A 19,870-nucleotide genomic window follows, 5' to 3' on the forward strand; every position below is an offset into this window, starting at 1 on the left:
TTTATAATGGAGCTATGTAGTCTGGTGTGTGGACCACAGTTTAGATTCTGAAAATCATCTTCAACTCTCTACCTAATGAGATACTTGGTATTCTTCCTGGAAATGGCCCTGTGACTACAGCTCCCAGTGAGAGGAACCTGTATTGCTCTTCTGGTGTGAGGCTGTTGGCACTCTGGACTTCCAGTGTGAGGCGGGCATTTGGAGTGTCTGAAGAGTGAGAAATGCATCAGCGTCAGGTACGTCCTGCACTGGGCATGCCCCGGGCCCTATCTCCCTGGCTGCCCCAGAGAAACTGACACTGAAAGCCATTGATAAACATGTCAAAAACTCCCCCTGCCTCTCAGATAACCCCATGTGTTATCAAACCCCTTTGGTTTGATAGTTACAAGAGCAATGGTGGAGTATGACTTCAGAAAAAATATTTTATAGTATTTGTTTGATAGGACTTGTACTTCAAAGCAATTTAACTGATTGACTTAGCATTCAGGAATCATATAGCTGGAATTAGGACGCCCTCCCTTAGACAGCACCTGAAAGAAACCAGGTATGAGCAGTAAGCATTAATTTCTGTTTTTATTAAAAATGACACTCCCCCCATCTCCCATTAATGGTGTAAACAAAGAAGCTTTCTGTTTGAAATTTAGTTTGGAATGATTTGAGCAGTCATTTTCCATAAAAAAAATCTTAAAATCATGTTTTTCAATAGTTTCTCTGTCACGTGGTTGGTGAGGAAAGAGATTTATTTTTCTAAGTGACTTTTTTTACTCATTGCGGTGAGAGAAGGAGAGAGAGAGAGGGAGAGGGGGAGAGAGAGAGAGAGAGAGAGAGAAAGAGAGAGAGAGAGAGAGAGGGAGAGGGGGAGAGAGAGAGAGAGAGAGAGAGAGAAAATACACAGCTAATTTAGAGAATTAGAAAGCTCCCAATTTAAAAACCAACACATACACCAAAATTAAAAGCCAAAGGCCAGGAAGACCTTCCCAAAGTGCTAGCTGGTAACCCTCTTAGCTGAGGTCCAGAAATGAACAGAAAATGCCAGTCTTCAATAAAAGCAACTGGTATCATTTTGGTTTCCAAGTAACATTTTCTTGTACAGATGCAGAAGATAGAAGTCTCAGTTAAATAAATGAGTCACTTACGAATTAAAAGCATTGGAAAAGGCCCAAAAAAGAAAAGTGAAAGAAAAGAAAAAGGAATCAATTAACTGTTGCTATTCTTCCCCTGAAGGACTTACCAGGCAGCTTTACAAGAAGCAAGGAGAGAAAAGTGAGGTTAAGCTGGGCACATAGAAGAGTATCTCCGGGAGATTTCTCATCAGAATTGCTCAGGCCTGTGACCATCTAAAACATTTCAGCATTAATAAATAAAACATTATTCTCTGATCCCAATTTTACCCATTTTCGCTGGTTGTCAGGACTTTTTCTCCTTTTCTTTCTCCCTCCTTCTCCCAGGTTTAGATGCATTCAATTTGTTGAGGCCATTTGGAGAGAGATGTTTTGATAGGGTTTAAAAACAAACTTTCAGCTTCCAGCTTTTAACAAATCACAGATCATATGTGAAATAGACATTATCACCTTATTCACACTCTTCACCTTTTTGGGCACCCCTCCTGTTCTCCGGTCTCAAAACCTCAGGCTTTGAGAAACCCCTGAGAATGGTGGGAACCTGTCTGTCGATTGATATGAAAGATTTGCTGGCCTCAAAGATCTGTCTTTACATCATCACTCACCTGCTTTGATGTGACTGCTTCAAATGGTCTTTCCCAAAGTGCCTGGCTGTGGAACATGCCATCTTAGAGAAAAAAAGGATAATACGTCCAAAAAATCATGGTGTAAAGAGTTCTGCACTGGCTGTTAGAGACTGGCCTGTCCTTCGGCAATGAGTCTCTTTTGTGGCATCCTTCTTTTATATGATTTTGAAGATAAGCCTTTATTTTTTCCCATTCGTGATACTAGGAAGCACATAGCAAGGACTGCTAGAGTCAGAACACATCTTTTCTTGGCATGGAAATGAATAATCTGGAAAGTTTCCTGTCATTTTTTCTTCAGCCCAGTTGCAATATATAAGGGGAAAAAATTTGATATTTTAATGAAATAAACAGAAGTAAAAAAGGAAGTGCTGATTATTAAAGCCACCCTTAGATGTCTGCCCAAAGATTTTGGGAATCTTGCTTTTTTACTAATTACCATGATCTCCATAGCCTATGTATGTATTGTTTGGAACTTACTTGTTCTGAAGACCTGGTAAGATCTGCTCAAAGCCCCTTCCCATGCCCTGGGGAAGTTCCAACACATTATGGGTGTCTCAGACTGCAGGTTCCTCCATCTGCTGAACTGGGGGAGGTTTTTTATTATGTTGTCACTATGTGCAATTGTCCTTCTTCCATTGCGCTGACCCAGATATGGAACTAAGCAACCTTCCATGATAGCCACGAAAGTATGCACATAAATTCTTGTGTGTACAGGAGATTTTCATGAAATTGTGGGGGAATGTTAATGGGGGTAGGGTTTGGAGGAAAGCACGGTGTCTAATCTCAAAATGCAACTATTTCAGGCTGGATGTTCCTGGACTTTAGTGTCCTTGTTATCTAGTACTTGGGGTTAAAAGGAGAAAATTCAAATTTTGAAATGTTTGAAATATAGGCAGAAATAGCTAATAATATGATGTTATTAATCAATAATAAGTATATGATGAATATAATCTTGTTCCTTTCTTTTCTCCAGTAGATAGCTACTCTCATAAACTGTGTGTTTATTAACCTCATGTCTTTTCTACACTTCTTTCTACACTTTGTAGCCATAATCAGTACAGATTACTGTATTTCATGTTGACTTTATAATAGATATCAAACTGTATCTTACATTCTTTCTTTGTAATTCCTCTTCCTCACTCCTTTTGTGTAAAATATCCTCTGTCACTCAAAATGATTTGCATCCTGTTTTTGGCTGAGCAGTTCAGCTCTCTCTAGCTCCTGCACCTGAACTCGGTTCCTGTTTGGTTTTATACATGCAATTCCATTATGTCATTCTGCAGGACAAGACCCCAAACAGACCCCTCTTCAAACAGGATCCAGACTCTTTGGAAGGCAACTGTGATTGTAGAAGGAATCTGATTTCTCCAGTGCTTCTGGGAAAGGACCCTCACAGGATGATGATTTGCTGTATATCCCAATCTAGGGCATCATCGTGTGCTTGTGAGATTTTGACTTTGAAGGTTTTGCTCCTTTGCATCTTTCCTTTTGCTCTTCCTCCTCCTTCCTTCCTAGAATAAGGCAACACAGATGAAGACGAATGCCTCCACATTCAGGATAATGGGGAAGATGGCATTGTTTAGGGTAACTGGAGCTGGAAACCAAGTTGGTTAGCTTACACCAGCTGTGTTTTCAGAAACCAGTCAAGTTTTCACAGCACTATATAGTTCTTGTTGTGAGTCATTAAAGTAGATTATTATACATTTCCACCTGCCATTTTAATCCTTAAATAACAGCAGACAATTTCTTAAAATTCTTGTCTTAACCCAGGAACTGAACATACGGCAGCATCCAGTAAGCACCACACAATAACCAAAAGTGGGTCAAGTTTTGAACTTATTTGCAGTTTCTCTCTTTGAATATATATATTCTGAGGAATTCTTTTTTTTCAGTATAGTGTGTTGTCCAAATGAGAATGTTCTGCAAGCTAATGACATCAAGATAAAGAGCCAGCAGTATTCTGTTTGGCAAGCATACACAGCCCTTACGCTGAAATAAAAATGATCAAACTAACCTCATGAAAAAGTGCAAACTCCAAGGTTGTAAGAAAAGATACGTAAGTCCAATGTGTAAAGGACTTCTAATACCGCTTTTTAAAAAAGTAAATTCCCTCTTAGAGAACTAATCAACTTCATTCTGGCCCCAAAGCTTGTTGGGTGGCAGGAAAGATGATGACTAAAGCCTGAGATGTCAGCAAAACTCCTGTACATCTCCAGAAATGGGAGAACAAACCTTTAGGCAAAAATGCTAAATACAGGCTCATTTTGGTGAAATGAAGCTGTTTCAGTAAATGAAACTAATAGTTTTTATCTAAACCATCTGTGGTATGAAATGGGAAGTCATATAGACAAGTCCATGGAGACTCCTGGCTGCTCTGAATTAGAATGGGGGAGGGAGGGGAGAAAAGGGAATTTCTCTCCATTTATCTGAGAATTAACAAAGTGATCAGGCGAGTGACACTGGAGGCCAACTCCTGCTGGCTACAGGCAATCTGGCTCCCCCAGCTGTCCGTGTGTTTAAGGTGAATGTTCTGGAAACCTAAGGCTAGAATCATTTCAAGAAAGGGAAAAGTTACACAAAGTAGCAGATTCTTTCCCCTGTAAGAAAAGAAAGGAGGGAGAAAGAGAGGATGAGAGAGAAAGGGAGAGAAGAAAAGCTCAATCTAAAACAACACCCAAGGACTCAGTGCTGTAAAGGACTGTCACTGCTGTTAGGTTGGTCTGCTGAAACCACATCTTGAAACCAGGTGTTAAAAATGATCCAACTCAACAGCTAGCATGGTTTTGTAGATACGTGTATTTTGTAATATCATCCGGAAATTGCAGTTTCATTTAGATATATTGTTCTTTCTTTCTTCTTGTATGAAACTCTAACCAAGACCAGATTTAGGTTTCTGTGGGTCTATTTTGATAAAAAAACAAAAACAAAACAAAATACAAGATACTCCACAGAATTGCTTACTATTCAAAGAGAGATGAGTTCTACGGTGTTCCCTCAGGCTCGGGAAATTGGGTTAACTAGATCAAAGATCAATCTAGCAATGATTATTGGTGTGAGCTTCTTTCACATGGTACAATTTCTACATGCCTGAACATCATACCAGTAACATTATGTTTCTGGAAGGACTTTTTCCATGGGCCACGTGCGTGGGGCTGGCTTCCTTTCAGTCATTGTTCTCTTTGGTTCTTATGTAACCACAGTGGAATCCTCAATAAATCACTGGGACCCTCACTTAGTTTATTGGCCTTATCAGACTTAGTCTTCCAATTTGTTTATTCCTTTTCCTTGCACACTCAGTTTATTCATATGAATAATCAAAGATTTACAGGTAACCAAACCTATAAAGCAATGAAGAAAATATTTGCCATGTGTTTCCTGAAAACATGGTAAGAATATGCCTAAGTGATCCCCCCGCCCCTTACCCCAACCCTGGCCTTTCTTGGGTCCTTTAAAATGGTATTGATATTTTAGGAATAGAGGTTGGTGCTATTATTCTTTGAATTTAATTTAACTTAATTACCAACAGATGTGCTTTAACTTCAGGGATGGTACCACCCAGTTAAGTAGACAGGGAGCATTCCTTCACACTCTGGCCCTTGGCCTGATTTCTCAGAGTGGGCAGGTCCCTACAGAGGTAGCTCTTGCCCTAGAAAACAGCAACAGTGCTCATAAATAGAGGGCTATTTTAGGACTCAGAATGTTCTGTGGCTTACAGTCATAGATTAATTTTTAGGTGAATTTTGTTCTCTAGATTTTCCTTTGTCCATAGCCTGGGCATCCACAGAACCAGGAATTAAAGCTCTTAGCACTGAGCCCAGCTCAGTTGGGTTCAGTGGGGCTCAGTGAAATACCCATCATGCTTTATGTCCTCAGAAGGCATGTCACTTCAGTTCTCTAACAGCAAGTGTTGAATTAATATGTCTTATCTACCTTTCACCCACCGTCATGGTATGTGGAAAAGATTAGGGGTAGAGTTCTTGGATGTCTGTGGAGGAATGGCGTGCTCTCAGGGCTGAGCAGTATCATCCTGTGGTTTATACCTTGGAATTCGACAGGATTCGTTCTCAATTCAAATGCCATCATTGGACTGAATCAATAACAAAGACTTCAAAACAAAGTTATCTGGATGTTAAACATGGACAAGCACCTGCTTTAAATGGCCAAACAGAAAGCTTAGCTCCTTAGGCAGTTCCGTCCCCCATCCTCACTACATGCAGTGTACTGGAAGTGCTAGCAGTGAAAGGGTTAAGAGATGACAATGTCCTTTGGCATCTGCTCTGACAACTTACTCCAGCCTTATGCAATTTGAAAAGGCTGAGATTAATCCTCAAAAAAGCAGTCATATTGGAAAGACTAATGTGACTTTCACCCTAACACTGGGCCCTTTATAGCCTGATGTTTAACTCCATTGGAATGTTATTCTTTCCATTGCCTTTATGACTGTTCTTGGATTTGAAAGTACTGGGTCTTATTCTAGTATAAAACTCAATCTGCCCTTTCTTTCACAGGCCTGAAAACATCCAAACCTGTCTTATTCTACAGGTTTCCACTAAATCAAAATGTGAGGTGGCACATCCTCTTTCTGAGTTCTAGGGAGAAACCTCAGTTCATATGATAAAGAATAATAGCCACCACCTAACTTTTCCTCAGCATCCCACTGTGGGGGCTTTTCTTAGTGTTAATGGCCAAGAGGGCCTGTGCTAGTCTGAGGAAACAAAGCATTCATTCTGGAAATCTGATGGCTCTAAACCTTTGATGGCCACTTTCTAACTGTCTTTTAAAACCTTTTGCCTTACAACAGTTGCAAGCTGTGGTTTTTTGTCTGTGTGAAGTGACTAACAGCATTACCACTCTGTATGTGGGGAATATATTCATCTAGCACCCAAACCACCTCCTGACTTCCGGCACCTCTTATCAGCTAAGCCATCGGCCACGAGCTGACATTTCAGTGTTCAGAAGCTCCCCCACCCCCACCTTAAAAAAAAAAAAGTGACAGGAGGAGAAAAAGGCTCATTTGGCATTAGTTTGCTCTTGCTGTTTGGCCTGGAGAAAGACATTCAAAGTGGTAGAAGATTGTTTAGTAACAGCTGGCGAGCACCAGGGCGTGAGGCTGATTTTCAGATATGACAGGCACTCACAGGAATGCTGCCAGATACAGCTGTTTAAAAGCCTTAATAAACAGCAAGTCAATACTAATCTTTGCCAAATTAATCTTTTCCCTGACAGCCCATCAGGGCAATTATGTTTAGGCTTATTGTAAACATACAATTGTCAAACAAGGACTCTGCAGCTTTTAAAATACTGTAGTTTGGTTCATAGTCTTTCTTTAGAATGATTTTTTTTCTTGTAGAATTATAAGTCTCTCCATTTTATTTTCCAGTTACTTTTTTTTTTTCTGGCCTCATGTCAGTGTGAATGAAATTTAACTTTCAAATGTCTTTGCTAGCAAGCTGTTAATAAAATGTGAAATGATGACAATCACAGGACTCATGTTGGTGGGCTCCATCGGTAAAGCACAACTCTGACCAGTGCTGAAATACAATACACCATTGTTCTCAGTTCCTGATCCCAGCACGAGAGCTTCATCTTCACTTTTTCTTACCTACCATAGGGTAGTCTGGTTCTGGATACAGAGGACAAGATGTTGACTAAGCAAGAAACGAGAAGGCAAAGTCCAATATCTCTGGACACACATGTACTTGGAAGTGTGTGTATGTTGGTTCAGAAGCTCCCTCTCCCTCCCACAGCTCCCAGCCTTTCTCCTTTGTGGTTGATGGTGTCAGGATGCTCCATAGCCCGTCTCTCCAAGGAATAGTCTTGTACAAAGACTTGGAAACTGCTCTGTTAGGGAAAGCTGTTCCATGCTGGGGCCTGCTTCCAAGTAAACCTAGGGAAATCTTTGAGAATCTTAAAAAAAAAAAAAGGGACCATTTCTCCTTATCCAGGTGTTAATTAGGCAGAGTCTGGGAAATATGGCTTATTTATTTCATCAAGTCATACTAACACTTGGTAATTAGGAAAAAAATTCTGCATCCTTTCATAAGTTTAGCATTCCATACACTTGTCTCCTGAAATTCCTCTCCTGTGTTCAGCACTCCTACTCGTCTAGCACCTTTTCTCTCCCTTGCTTCTTACTTTCGTGATGTGATGAGTGTGTATTATATCTTTTGTTTTTGTAACTGGAAACTCTTGTTCAATTTTGTAAATCAAAAATATATGGCACAACTCATTTTGAAATTCTTTCAATCTTGTAACTTTAGTTACAAATGAAAATTGTCTTAATTTTTAATGAAAGATTCCCATTCTTCTTCAACTCCTTATGCTTTTCTGCAATATATATTTCCCTATATTTAACAAGCTTTTAAATCATCATTGTCAGGTAAACATCATACAATTCCTGTTGAGGCTGATTTGTGATGTTTCACTGATCTTTCTATTTAACATTGCATTTAATGTGCCCCTACTATGTGCTATGACATTCCAAATTGCTTAGAGGTAAAGAAATTATTCTATTTTAGGGAAACAAAGAGAGATTTGTACTATTGCTTGCCTGACTCACATGAATTCATCCATTAGGTGATTCAGTATAATAAGTATTGGGGGCTTAAATTTATGATGTGAATTCTGTACCTTGCTTGGCCACTACTTCAATGTTCAGTCATGAGCAAAAGAGATGATTTTCTCTGTGTTTCTGTATTACCTTAAAATGAGAGTTATGAATGGAATAAGAAAATGCAGATCAAATTCCCTTTCAACAAATAAACATTAAGAGAACAGCTGTCACAAAACCTTTCATGTTCCAGCAGATAACCTATTTATTATGAATTTTCACATAAAATGTTTTACTATAACAAGGAAATAAGGATGTTTATTGGGATTTACTGGAATCTGGTAATTTAAAACATTCTTTGTTTAATTTAATGTGGCTGTCTGGGGCTGATTTGAAGTGGGGCATCTTGTAAACAAACATAGCTGATTATTTCTTTGAGGATTTTCTCCTAGGATTTGTAAATAACTTTTAACTCCATTTGAAATCATATCTGAGGTTATAGCCAAAGACCCATCACCTCCAGTTAACAACAATATAAGGTAGAACCATTTGAAATTTCCATTTTTGTAGATGAAAAGGTCAAATATTGGCAATTTCATATGGTTCTATCAAATTACCTTTTAAACGAGTAGGCATCTCTTTTGTAAAAGGGAGGAACCTACAGAAAAAGGAAATTGGCTGTTGCTGTGCTTATTTTAAAATTTGAATTCAAACACTTAAAGAAGTTCTTAGTAATGAATCAGAGCCAGGACACACTGTTCTTTGCACCATGGCTTCCTGCGACCACTCGCATCCCATTCGGACAGGGCTTGGTCCTTTTGAGGCAACAGATGAAAACAATCACAGAGACCAACTTTCATTCTTAGCAAGGCTCACTAAGTTGATGCACTAGAAGTCATTATTTGACTAATTTTCCATTGTCAATGTTGTTCACATTTGAATGGGAATTTAGGTTATTCTTTCTTGTGTACGTTAGAGACACAAGTCAACCTTTTTCTACTTACTGTCATACCGTCTTTTCAAATTATATAATTTTGAAAGTAATATATTTTCAAGTTACAATTTTGACTTTGGCGTGTTGGTAAAATGGGTTCAGTGTTACTCTACATCTCCTAGAATGACTTCATTCGGGGTCCAGGAATCCTGCAGGGGGCTGTAACATGCACCATTGCTGTGTCTGTGAGTTACAAGCCACAAGCTGCTCTGCCCTGGCCGGATTCTGGCTTCCATCAAGGTGGGGGGATTTCTCTGGCTCCTCACCATATTGGAGCTCAGGCTGATGGGAGGGCATTCTCAGTGTTTCAGGGAAGAACACTGTGGCTGGGGCAGCCACTAATCCCAACTGTGCCTCACCATAATTTGCTTAAAATTTCTTTGGGATTTCTTAACAGACTGGATCAGTCCTCTAGAGACTGATGGATATCCAAATAGAATACGGTCACGCATGGTAAGAATTTTAATTTTGATGTATTTTCTTTTATTTACATTTGTTTTTTACTGCTTTTGGTTTCGACTTTCAACACTCTCTCTACCTTGGGCGCGCACCTGCTCAAGAAGAGCTGCAAACAACATCGTGCTTTCCTGTACAACTGCCTATCAAAGTCAGAGACGGTTGGTCTCATCCCATAATTACCTTCTCAGTGTTGGCTTTATGCATGTGAAGATTTCACTTTAGCATAATATAATAAATAAAAGACATTAGGTAATTAGTAGTGCTGGTATATTTCTAAAATACTGAACAGACAAACAATAAGCTGTGAACTTAATCACGTGAGTTCTTATACAGTTTCAAGACAGGAAAATTAGAGCTCTCAGCTACAGTCATTTTAATAATCACATTGGATCTGCATTATTTATTAGTTATTACACGCTCAAGTGATTCAAGGTTGTACAATACCTAAAATCATTCCAAAGCAAGCATACCTTTTGTCTTTTTAATTCTGAGTGGATTACAAAATGCATATATTTGTATTTAGTTAAATTGCTAAGTTTATTTCACACATTCTGTGAAAGAGATATCAGCCATTCTCTTGATTTCCAGACTAGCTTTCTTAATACAATCCCCTGCAAGGGAGTAATTTGCTAGCTCTTACTGATATAAAAGCTATGCAAACCTTTAGTCAGACTCAATGCTATTGGTTCCCTAGCACATCTCTAGTACCCTCAGAATTCTCTTGGAAGACCCAGGAATTCTGGAAAGAGAAGTAGCTTGTAGAGGCACAAAAGACAGCAAAAACCACAATTTCTATCAACAACTTTTAAGTTAGAATCCCTTCCCTTTCTTTTTGGCTGTCAGATTACTCACCTTTCATTTGTGGGTATGTTCTTGACAGTATGCTTCCCCTACCTTCCTCCCATGCCTGGTTTAGTTCCTAAATGTTGTCTGGGTTTGGGGAAAAGCATGCAGCTTGAGGAACTGTGGTTGATTTGACTTTAATTTTTTTCTTTTTCCTGAGGAAGGGATTTGACTAAAACCAGCTGAGAACCAAGAAGCAGTCTTTTTCAGGTAGAGAACCCATCTGTTTCATCTTGGAACTTGGGTAACTTTTAGGACAATTTTCTGTTATATTGTATGAAGAATGAAAGTTCTTAAATATCATAGGTTTCATTTGTATCAACCAAAGAAATGTAGAAATAAGGATTGGTTACTTTAATTTGCTGCTAAAAGAAAATTAGGTTTGTTTTTTTTCATGTCACTGTAAAACTAAATAATAAAGTATTCACAAGAAGTGTGATTTTTTTTTTGCCAGCAAAAGTTAAAACATCAAAGAAACCTCTTTAAAATACTAACAAATTTACTTACAAACACCTATATTTATTATTTCATAAATAGGCGCAACAGGTTCCATAAAAAAAGATTAAATACAGACACAGTATGAAGAAACAATAATACAGAGCCATATGTAAAGGTTATAATTTAGCTGTTTCCAATCTGTTTCTGCATCTAATAAAATACCAGGTAAGCATTTGGCAGTTTTATACATAAAAGGACTTAAATGACATTTACTAACCATTACACAAAAAGTGATACAAAAAAGCAATTTTTCTGCAGTACAAAATAAATGTGTTTGCGCTTCCCTTAACACTAGTTTCTTTTTGTCTGATTAATGAGACAAAGCCAATTTGTTTTTAAATTAAAACCATTTGGGAATACTTTTTTTTCAAATATTTTGAAAATATAGAACTATCAGTCAGTTGTTTTAAAAATGAAGTAAAAATATGAATGTTTGCCAATTTAACCCCTATTGTGAAATCAATAGACTGGAATGAGCCAGTTTCAAATTACAATTTAGCTACAAAAACATTCACATTTTATACTCTAGGAGAGTGTGACATAGATGCTATTTACAAACTTGCTATGACTGCTACATCAAGCCATTTAAAAAGTCTTTAGTAGTTTTATATAAACACCCATTATGAAAACCAATGGAAAATCCAGGACTTTTATCCGAGACATCTACAGTTGCTAAGGCAGTTACTATAGCGCAGCACTTCACAGCAAAAAACCAACATAAAATCTGAATGGTCCAGATTTCCTTCAGGGAAGAAGAAAAACAATGTCCATAAAGGATTAAAAAAATAATAAAGAAGCATGACTATTTCTTCCAGAGTGGGTGACCCACAAGCTCAAATGGTCCTAAGTGCTTAGCAACTTGTATTTTCTAATAAAATGGGGAACTGCCTTGACTGTACAAAGCAATCCACGATGAAAAGACTTCCCTGAATTCCTCAGTGGAAAGAAGAGGTGTTCAGATTTTCAGGTAAGGTACAGTGCTTTGTCCCTCTGCATGCCCCTGTGTGAAGAAAATACAGACAGACAATGACTTGTTACAGACTATGTGGGCCACAGGACCATGGGGATGTCTGTTTGTTCTAGTTTCAGGGATGGAGTTACACGCTGGGAAAGAGCACAGTGAAAGCAAACAGGGATCTAAAAGGCATTTTACTCTTGGAATGGCTAGAAAACTGCTTAAAAAATTCTGGAGCAGTGTCTTCTGATGTTTCCCAGATGTGGACTCTTTACAGATCATCTTTTAGAAAGCAGGGAGAAAAGAGGTCTTTCGTTCGACTAGGGAGCACGGCATGACTCGCAGGCTATGAGAGCTATTTACCACCAGGTGGCGGTGACTGGCTGCTTACCCGCTACTGCAGTAGTCATTCCAGTCCACCGGCTGGGCGGGAGGATTTCTGCACCCAGAACGCACATACTCCATTGCTTGGGTGACCACTTGTGCAGCTGTAGATGTAGGATTGATTATAGTCTGATAGTCGGGTTGAATAGTAAATCCCTGAAAGGGAAAGCAAGTCCACAAATAAGGATCAAAGTGGATTTTAAGAAGAAAAGCTCCTAAATATTTATCCATTTTTTGCACAGACACTACTGCCCTCCTTGCTTGTGTCTCTCCAAAGGGCCTTGAAAACATAAAACAGAGGTAGAAAAGAAATGTCCCACAACCCTGTTCTTCTTACCTTTCCTTCGTTTAACCATGCTAGAAAACCTTTAATTATACTCTTGAGCAGATAAACTGAGAAACAATTTAAAACATAGAGAAACCAACTCAATCTTAACAAAGGGAAAAAGGACCTAAACCCCTCAAACTTTGTTTCCTATCAAACCTAAGGATGCATTAATAGTTAATCCCCAGAATATGCAACAGAATCTTTTTTGAAGAATTCAGGCAGCAGGTGGCTGAGTGTTTTATTAGACTACACCTATTCACAAATTGTTCTCAAAACCCGTTTTTTTTCATTCAATCACAAAGAGACCATCTGCTTCTTCTTTTATTTGTATTTCTTTCTCAGCTAAAAAATTTCTATCAAAGCGTTTTAACAGTTGTTGGACTAATCTAGGGAAAGAATTTCAAAACAACTTGCCATTGGAAAACACAGAGAAGAAAATGCATAAGACAGAGCAAATATTTTTTAATTGAAAAGTCTATTAACTAGCAAATAATCAGACTTCAGGAAGATTCTCTTAATACACTGGCATGGTGAAGTGTTGACTTTTAATCCTTGCAAAGTTATTAAAAATTCAAGGACAGAATCTCTGAAGTATGTAGCTGTATCTGGTAAACAAAAAGCATAATACACTAAGATTTATTTTTAGCTTATCTGGTGAATTCAAGAGCAGCATAAGCAAGTTTTGCTAGAAATGACCAAAAAAGCATCTTAATCTTGTGGTTGTCTCTTTCTGCAGCGGATTTTAACTACTGAGAAAATCAAGAGATTAAAAAATGAACCATTCCCTATTTACTTGCAGGGAGCTTTTGATGGCATAATATTGTTGAGTTTTTACCATTTTTTTTAAAGCTCAGCGGAATGATGCGAGGATTGATTTTTAACTAAGGATTTCCTTAGACTTTTATTCATGTTTGAGAGTCCCTTGGGTAAAGACTAAAAGACACCTATTATCAAATGTCCTCAGTTCTCAATATTGGCTTTAAGATATTAATTTTTTTTTCTGTTCAAATGATAAAGACTTCAAGCTAATGTCCACAATAACTCCTACCAAAGCTGTGGTTGACAGAGACAAAACTTTGGAAAGAAATCATTGAAAAGTAGAGAATCCAGCCAGCCTGGTTGGTTATCTGACCCCCACAGACTAAGTGAAATAGCATGTTTCCTAAATTGTGGGAAATAAGTGTGTTTATGTAGACACCACCTGCAGTTTAAGCTATAAACATTTCCCCAAAATAGGAAGGTGAAAAGTTAGAGATATAGCTGGATGTTTAGTTCTCCTATCCTTCCCAAGTTGATTTGATTTTCTCTTTCTTCAGACCATCCTGTGTCCCTGTCAAGCAGGAACTTGTACTGGCCTTGGTGAATTTCATTATGGTGCTATAATATTGTTTTTACGGGGCTTATTGGCCAGCTTTCTTGCCTTCTTTCCCTAAGTGTCTAGTATGTTGCTGGGCAAACAGTAGGAAAAAACTGGAGAGAAGGCCTTCCATTTTAGCCTGTGTCATAAGGGCTGGCCATGGGGACCTGAGATCAGAGAGTGTTTCAATTTCTTACTGGATATTCTCAGGGCCTAGCCCATAGCAGTGACTCAGTAAGTCACATTTTCTAATAAAGTTTAACACAGACTAGCTGATACTCCTGTTGGAAATGTGTCCGTGCCAGGGCTGTCCTATCTTTTTAAGTTAATGCCTGCGTATTGTACTTCTGCAGTCAGCACAATGCAACCTGTAAGTAAACAAGCCTCAGAAATAGAGTAGCTGGAAATATGTTGAGTTTAGTTGGAGGTATGGAAACATATGAGAAAGCAAATAATAAAAACAAACCAGCCCGCTCCCACTCAACCCCACACAATCAACAGCAGAAACCATGACTGTTCTTTTCCCATTCGATGAAAATGGTTCCTCAAGATTGGGTGGGGGAATATCAGGAAAACATTAATTTTTAATAAGAAATTGTAGTAAAAATTTTTAGTTATTAGTTTAAGGTATAATAAGTAACTTCATAATAAGTTTATAAAACCAAAATTATGTGTCATCTACAAAGTACAAAGCCATGAAATTCAGCTAACGTCAAGGCCTAAATTTAAGATCACTAATAGCAAAACAACCAAGGACCAAGAAAAATACAAGCCAAGCCTGAAGTAACGTTATTTTACTTGCTTTCAAGTTAGAAAATGAAACAGCCTTCTGAACATGGTATAAAGAGATGCTGAGGTCAAACCTAGGGTCAAGTGCATTTTTATTATTGATGCAAATATGTAACGATGATGTACATTTTTGAAAAATGTTTGCTTAGCAGCCCAATTAAACAAGGCTGAATATTTTGCATTTTAATGCTCAAGAGAAAAATCACCAACTGTTTTGCAGCATGCCTGGAATTTTAAATTTCATTTTCTGGTGCCAGATTGAAATAAAAATAGGAAACATGATAAAGATTGATTTGATGTCAGAAGGGACATTTGCTCTTTAATTAGATTTCTGTAGCTCTAGCAGTTTTGTTGTGCCACCATAATAAGTCCTAAAAAAGCCTGCAGCACAACCAAACAGTGATCCTCTCACACCCACACTTTACTGGGAACTAATTTCATTTCCTGTCTGTCTGCAGACGTATTTTCAACAGGCATCAATGTTTTTGTCTTCACAACCGATTTATTCATCAATGTCAATGTGATTTTTTTAACCCTTAAATTACACCCAAATCCTAAAGCAGCTGTTTATTACACAAGGAAATTGAAAATCTGTCTGTGTGATATCATACAAAGATTTTTTTCTTAATGTTATAAAGGAAGTTGACAGATATTAATGATTTTTTTCTCTTGCCCTCATTTGACAATATAGTGAACAAAAAAAAAAAAAAAAGAAAACTGGACCCCCAAAAAGCAGGTCCATGGGTTTAGTGTATAAAATATTATTCCGGAAAAAAATGAAACTATTATTTCTGGTGGACTATACAATCATTTGCGTAGGGTACATTCATTTGCAAAGGGATAATAAAATAAGCTAAAGTACTACTGAAATAAGAGAGATTATTTTAAAAATGTGGTAAATATGGCAGCCATTAATGTCCTTTCTTTCTTTTTCTTTTTTTGGTGGTGGAATATATGAAGATGCTACCTATACCGAGGAAGTGAACATTCTCAGGATAAAGGTGGTTTGGAAGGAATCAGGTGGAATTTTACTCCTAACCTGGCTCTCAACCACAGGCTAAAGACCAATCTCGATGGCTTGAACGTTGGCCCTGACAGACTGCTGTGACTGTAATACATTTAGTGACATCAAGGGCTTATGGGCTCTTTGACCCCGATTTTAGGATTATCAACACGTTAGGGCTGACAGCCCCTTTAACCTGAAGAATCCTAGACCAGTGACCTGCCCATGAATCTGACCCCATTCCCCATCACTCTCTCCTTATTCTCTGTGCTCCCCATTGGCCTCTTTTCCAAGTCCTGGACAAGCCGTGCTGCTCCCCAACTAGATCCTGCCAGCCCGAACCTCTGTTCCCGGCTGCCGCTCTCTGGCGGCATTCTCTCTCATGCCTTCTGCTCCCTGCAGGCTGCCTCCGTTTCTCACCCTTCAGGTGTCTGCCGGCCCTTGGCGGGCACCTTCCTCACCCACTCCAGCTAACTGCTTGCTGGTCCTCCACATTATGTAATTTGACCTCCTGTTTCATCTTTTTTTTTCCATGGGACCTTAATAATTTATCTGTTTATCTTAATCTTATTACCACTGCCTCCCTTCCCCCAACTCTGATGTGAACTCCGTGGGTCAGAGGCCTCAATACCTGATCATTCAATTTCCAGAGCCTAGACAGTGCTTGGAACATGTAAGGGGTTCAGCCAATCTCTTTTTGAATAAATGAAATTTTAGAAAACTTCCAAGGAATTGAGATTCTACAAACTAACCTATAATTTCTCCTAGTATCAAAACACTTTTACTACTCTTTAAAATTTGCTCATGTGTTCATTTGTCCATTAACCATTACTTTATTGACTACCCACCATGATCAGGGCATTATTAAAAGTTATTTTAGTCACCGTAGTCTGTCAGCTAGTTACTCTCCATTTTGGGTTCATGCCATTTTTGTCTTCTATTATTAATGTAAATTGAAATCAACCCTACCATCTCGGTAAGAACACTTCTTGAGATACACTAATAGAACTGACTTAAAGATTGATGAATAACTTGTCCATTGCAACCTTCTCTATTTTTTCCTATTCTGTTCAGATTTTATATGGAAAGACAAATCTCTTGAGATTTCACATGTGGCCGCATGTAATTCTGAAATGTTTGAAAACTATTCAGGGTAACAGCCATCATCAAGGTGTTTGTATAAAGAGAAAAAAGGACCATTTCTGAATGGATAAATTAGAAAAAAGCTGTCCTCTCTGGACAGAGCTCTAGCCCTCAACTTGGTGAGGGGACTGTGCCTTCCGTTGTCTTTCTGCTGGGAAGAAACCCCACATTACAGCACCTCGAGCAAAACATGGGCCCTCAGTTGGCCAGCACCCTTAGGCAGGAGTCAACCCACACAACTGAAGGCTGTGTCCTTCAAATGATAAATTCTTTATGCAACACTATTGATTGGTTCTTTAAAATGTGGACACCCAAAAGGGCCCCTTTCATGGTGAGTGATGTCTGATAGAAAGAGAATAAATTTGACCCTATGAATATCACTTGCTGGTCACAAACAGTGCTGCAGACAAAGCAAGATGGCGGAAGTTGGCTTTCCCCCTGTCTTCTTCCCTTGTTAACAGCTGGTTTGTTGAACATAGGTAAGTAAGCTGCCAGAGCTTTATCAATAGTCTTGGCCTAGGACCAAGGAAAATTTCAGTAGAGATGAACACCTTTACTCTCCATATTCATTTTAATCTGAGAACTAGTTAGGATGTAAGCCCTCTGAATGCTTAGGAGACACTGGTTTTCTAATATGAAATGGGTAATAATCTGTAAGAATGTTTACGAGTGACAGGCATCAGGCCTACCATTTAAGAATCCAGGCCTCTATTTCTAACCAGACCTGGATTTGAATTCCAGCTGCAACCTATGGACACATTACTCAACTCTGCCAAGCCTGAGTTCCCTCAGCTATAAAATAAAGATAATGCTACAACTCATGCTATAAATTTTCTGAAATTAAAGATGAGGTAAGGTAATATATCAAAGTTTGCTACTGTCAGCTCTCAGAAATCCTGTCCGTAATTATAGCAATAAAGATGAATTTGGGACTATGTCTATTTGACCCCTCTTTTGGCTTCCCTCCATCCCACCCTATTCCAAATAGAGACTTAAATTCCACAGAAGGCCAGATATCAATTCTATAGGAAACCTGTGTTTGCATATTAAATTACAGCTCTGGGAACAAGAGTGTAATTGGATTATAAAAGTGATAGATGAATTTGGTATGATTTGTATGTTTTACCTTGATCTATTTTTAAAGACAGGATTTTAAGACTTTTGAGTGCTTTATGCTCAGTTTAGTTTATAGCATTTGCTCCTAATTTTCCAATTTTAAAATAACAACAAAACCCTAGAGAAAACTTGATTTCAAAGAAAAGTTTAGCTAAGATTGCACACAAATGGTTTCAATAATTGGGAAGTGGGCAGGGAGGCTCCCAAACCTCCTCCTTTCCAATCTATGCAGAAGCCAGATATCCATTTTTTAAATAAATCTCTGGTTAAAATGTTCACTTCTTAGGCCTTTTAAGGTTGTACCAATTTGATATTTCTGACCAGAAACAGTGGGTCTGATTTCATTTTGCAGCATTTACTGGACTCAACAGGCATATTAATCAGGACCTTCTCCATTTCCAACAACATATTTATTTTTAAATGTAGGATACTCAAGCCCAAAGAGATCTTAGAACCAATTCATCTCAAAATAGCAAATGCACTTTACTCAAAAGGAAGAAAATAAGAAGGATGATTAGAAAGCAAGGGGAAGCAAAATGGAGAGAAACTAGAGATTAGGAAAGAAGCAACTATCAACATTGTGGTCATATAATGCTGCCCAGTCCCAACCCCTATAATTGATACTTTTTCAGAGGCAGATGTTTGTTGAATATCTTTAGTTCCCTCTCCACTGAAAGAGAATAGAAAACACCCCCCCACCCCCACTCCCTGCCGGCACACATCCCCGGAAGAACCGGTGCAGGAGGGCTTACCTGCTGCATGGCAGGGGAATGTAAGGCGGACTGGACCTGCATGGGGAGCTGGCTCCCAAGGGGCTGCTGCATGGCGAGCGGCTGGTGCTGCTGCATGCTGAGGTGCTGGTGAAGAGGTGGGCTGATCTGGAGTGGGGGCGGGGGGGACACAGCCATGTTTGCTATAGAGACAGTCACTGGCATTTGGTTATTCGGCTTGGGGGCTATGCTCCTGGGGAGACTGGAGTGCATGGCAGTTATGTGAGGATTCATTCCTGGTTGTTGGTGGTAGTGGGAACTTAGGTACAGAGCGGAGTGGGCCTGGCTGGGCCCATGGAACACTGTCGGCTTTGAATTAATCAGCTGAGGAGCTTGAGATGTCTTAACATCAACAGGTTCACTGTAGCTCTGTTGGGGAAACAGACAAGAGCTGGGTTAAGAGACTGACACATGGGGTGTTGATTTCTGTTAGCAACACGTTCTGGACTTAATTCATGAATGTTCACATAAATCAATACCCAGTACTACTCTTGACTCTCTTATCTAAGAATTCCATTATTTGTACCATGACTTACTCATGGCAGAGCTTCTTCTATGTCTTTTATGAAATCTAAAATAATCTATGAAACAATAAACTTTTTTCTTTGCCCACATGCTCCCTTACTTGGTTACTTTCCTCATCATCCAAACAAAGATACAAAGATGAGCCATGGGATGGATGTCATCACTGCACAAACAGGGATCTCCTGTTGCTTAAATGCTTGTTCTTGTATTTTTCCTTTTTATATTATCAAAGAGTCTTGGTCTACATTTTCGCACAAAGAAAACAAAGCTAGTTGATGGCAATGGGTATGGAAGAGAAGAGTTCTAAAATGCCTTTTTCAAGTCATATAAAACCATATTAATATACCTTCAAAGTAATTGTAGAGCTCATCTTGATTTTTTTTAAAGAAGTTGGTGATGAATTCTTTCT

General features: G+C 38.7%; 1 protein-coding gene across 4 annotated transcripts in view; it reads right to left on the reverse strand.

The window, feature by feature from the left end:
* Positions 1–11,091: 11,091 nt before the first annotated feature.
* TOX (thymocyte selection associated high mobility group box) overlaps positions 11,092–19,870 on the reverse strand; it is a 286,212-nt gene continuing 277,433 nt past the window's right edge. For all 4 annotated transcript variants that reach the window (XM_036998280.2, XM_036998278.2, XM_073229570.1 and 1 more), the window contains exons 7-9: positions 18,919–19,305; positions 12,438–12,586; positions 11,092–12,091 (exon numbers count right to left, since the gene is read on the reverse strand). In XM_036998280.2, the coding sequence (XP_036854175.2) occupies positions 12,055–12,091; positions 12,438–12,586; positions 18,919–19,305 (573 nt within the window). In that variant the 3' untranslated portion in view covers positions 11,092–12,054. The remainder of the gene's footprint in view (positions 12,092–12,437; positions 12,587–18,918; positions 19,306–19,870) is intronic.

The sequence above is a fragment of the Manis javanica genome, chromosome 2 (genome assembly GCF_040802235.1).
Source record: "Manis javanica isolate MJ-LG chromosome 2, MJ_LKY, whole genome shotgun sequence".
In the NCBI taxonomy this organism is placed as follows: Eukaryota; Metazoa; Chordata; class Mammalia; order Pholidota; family Manidae; genus Manis; species Manis javanica.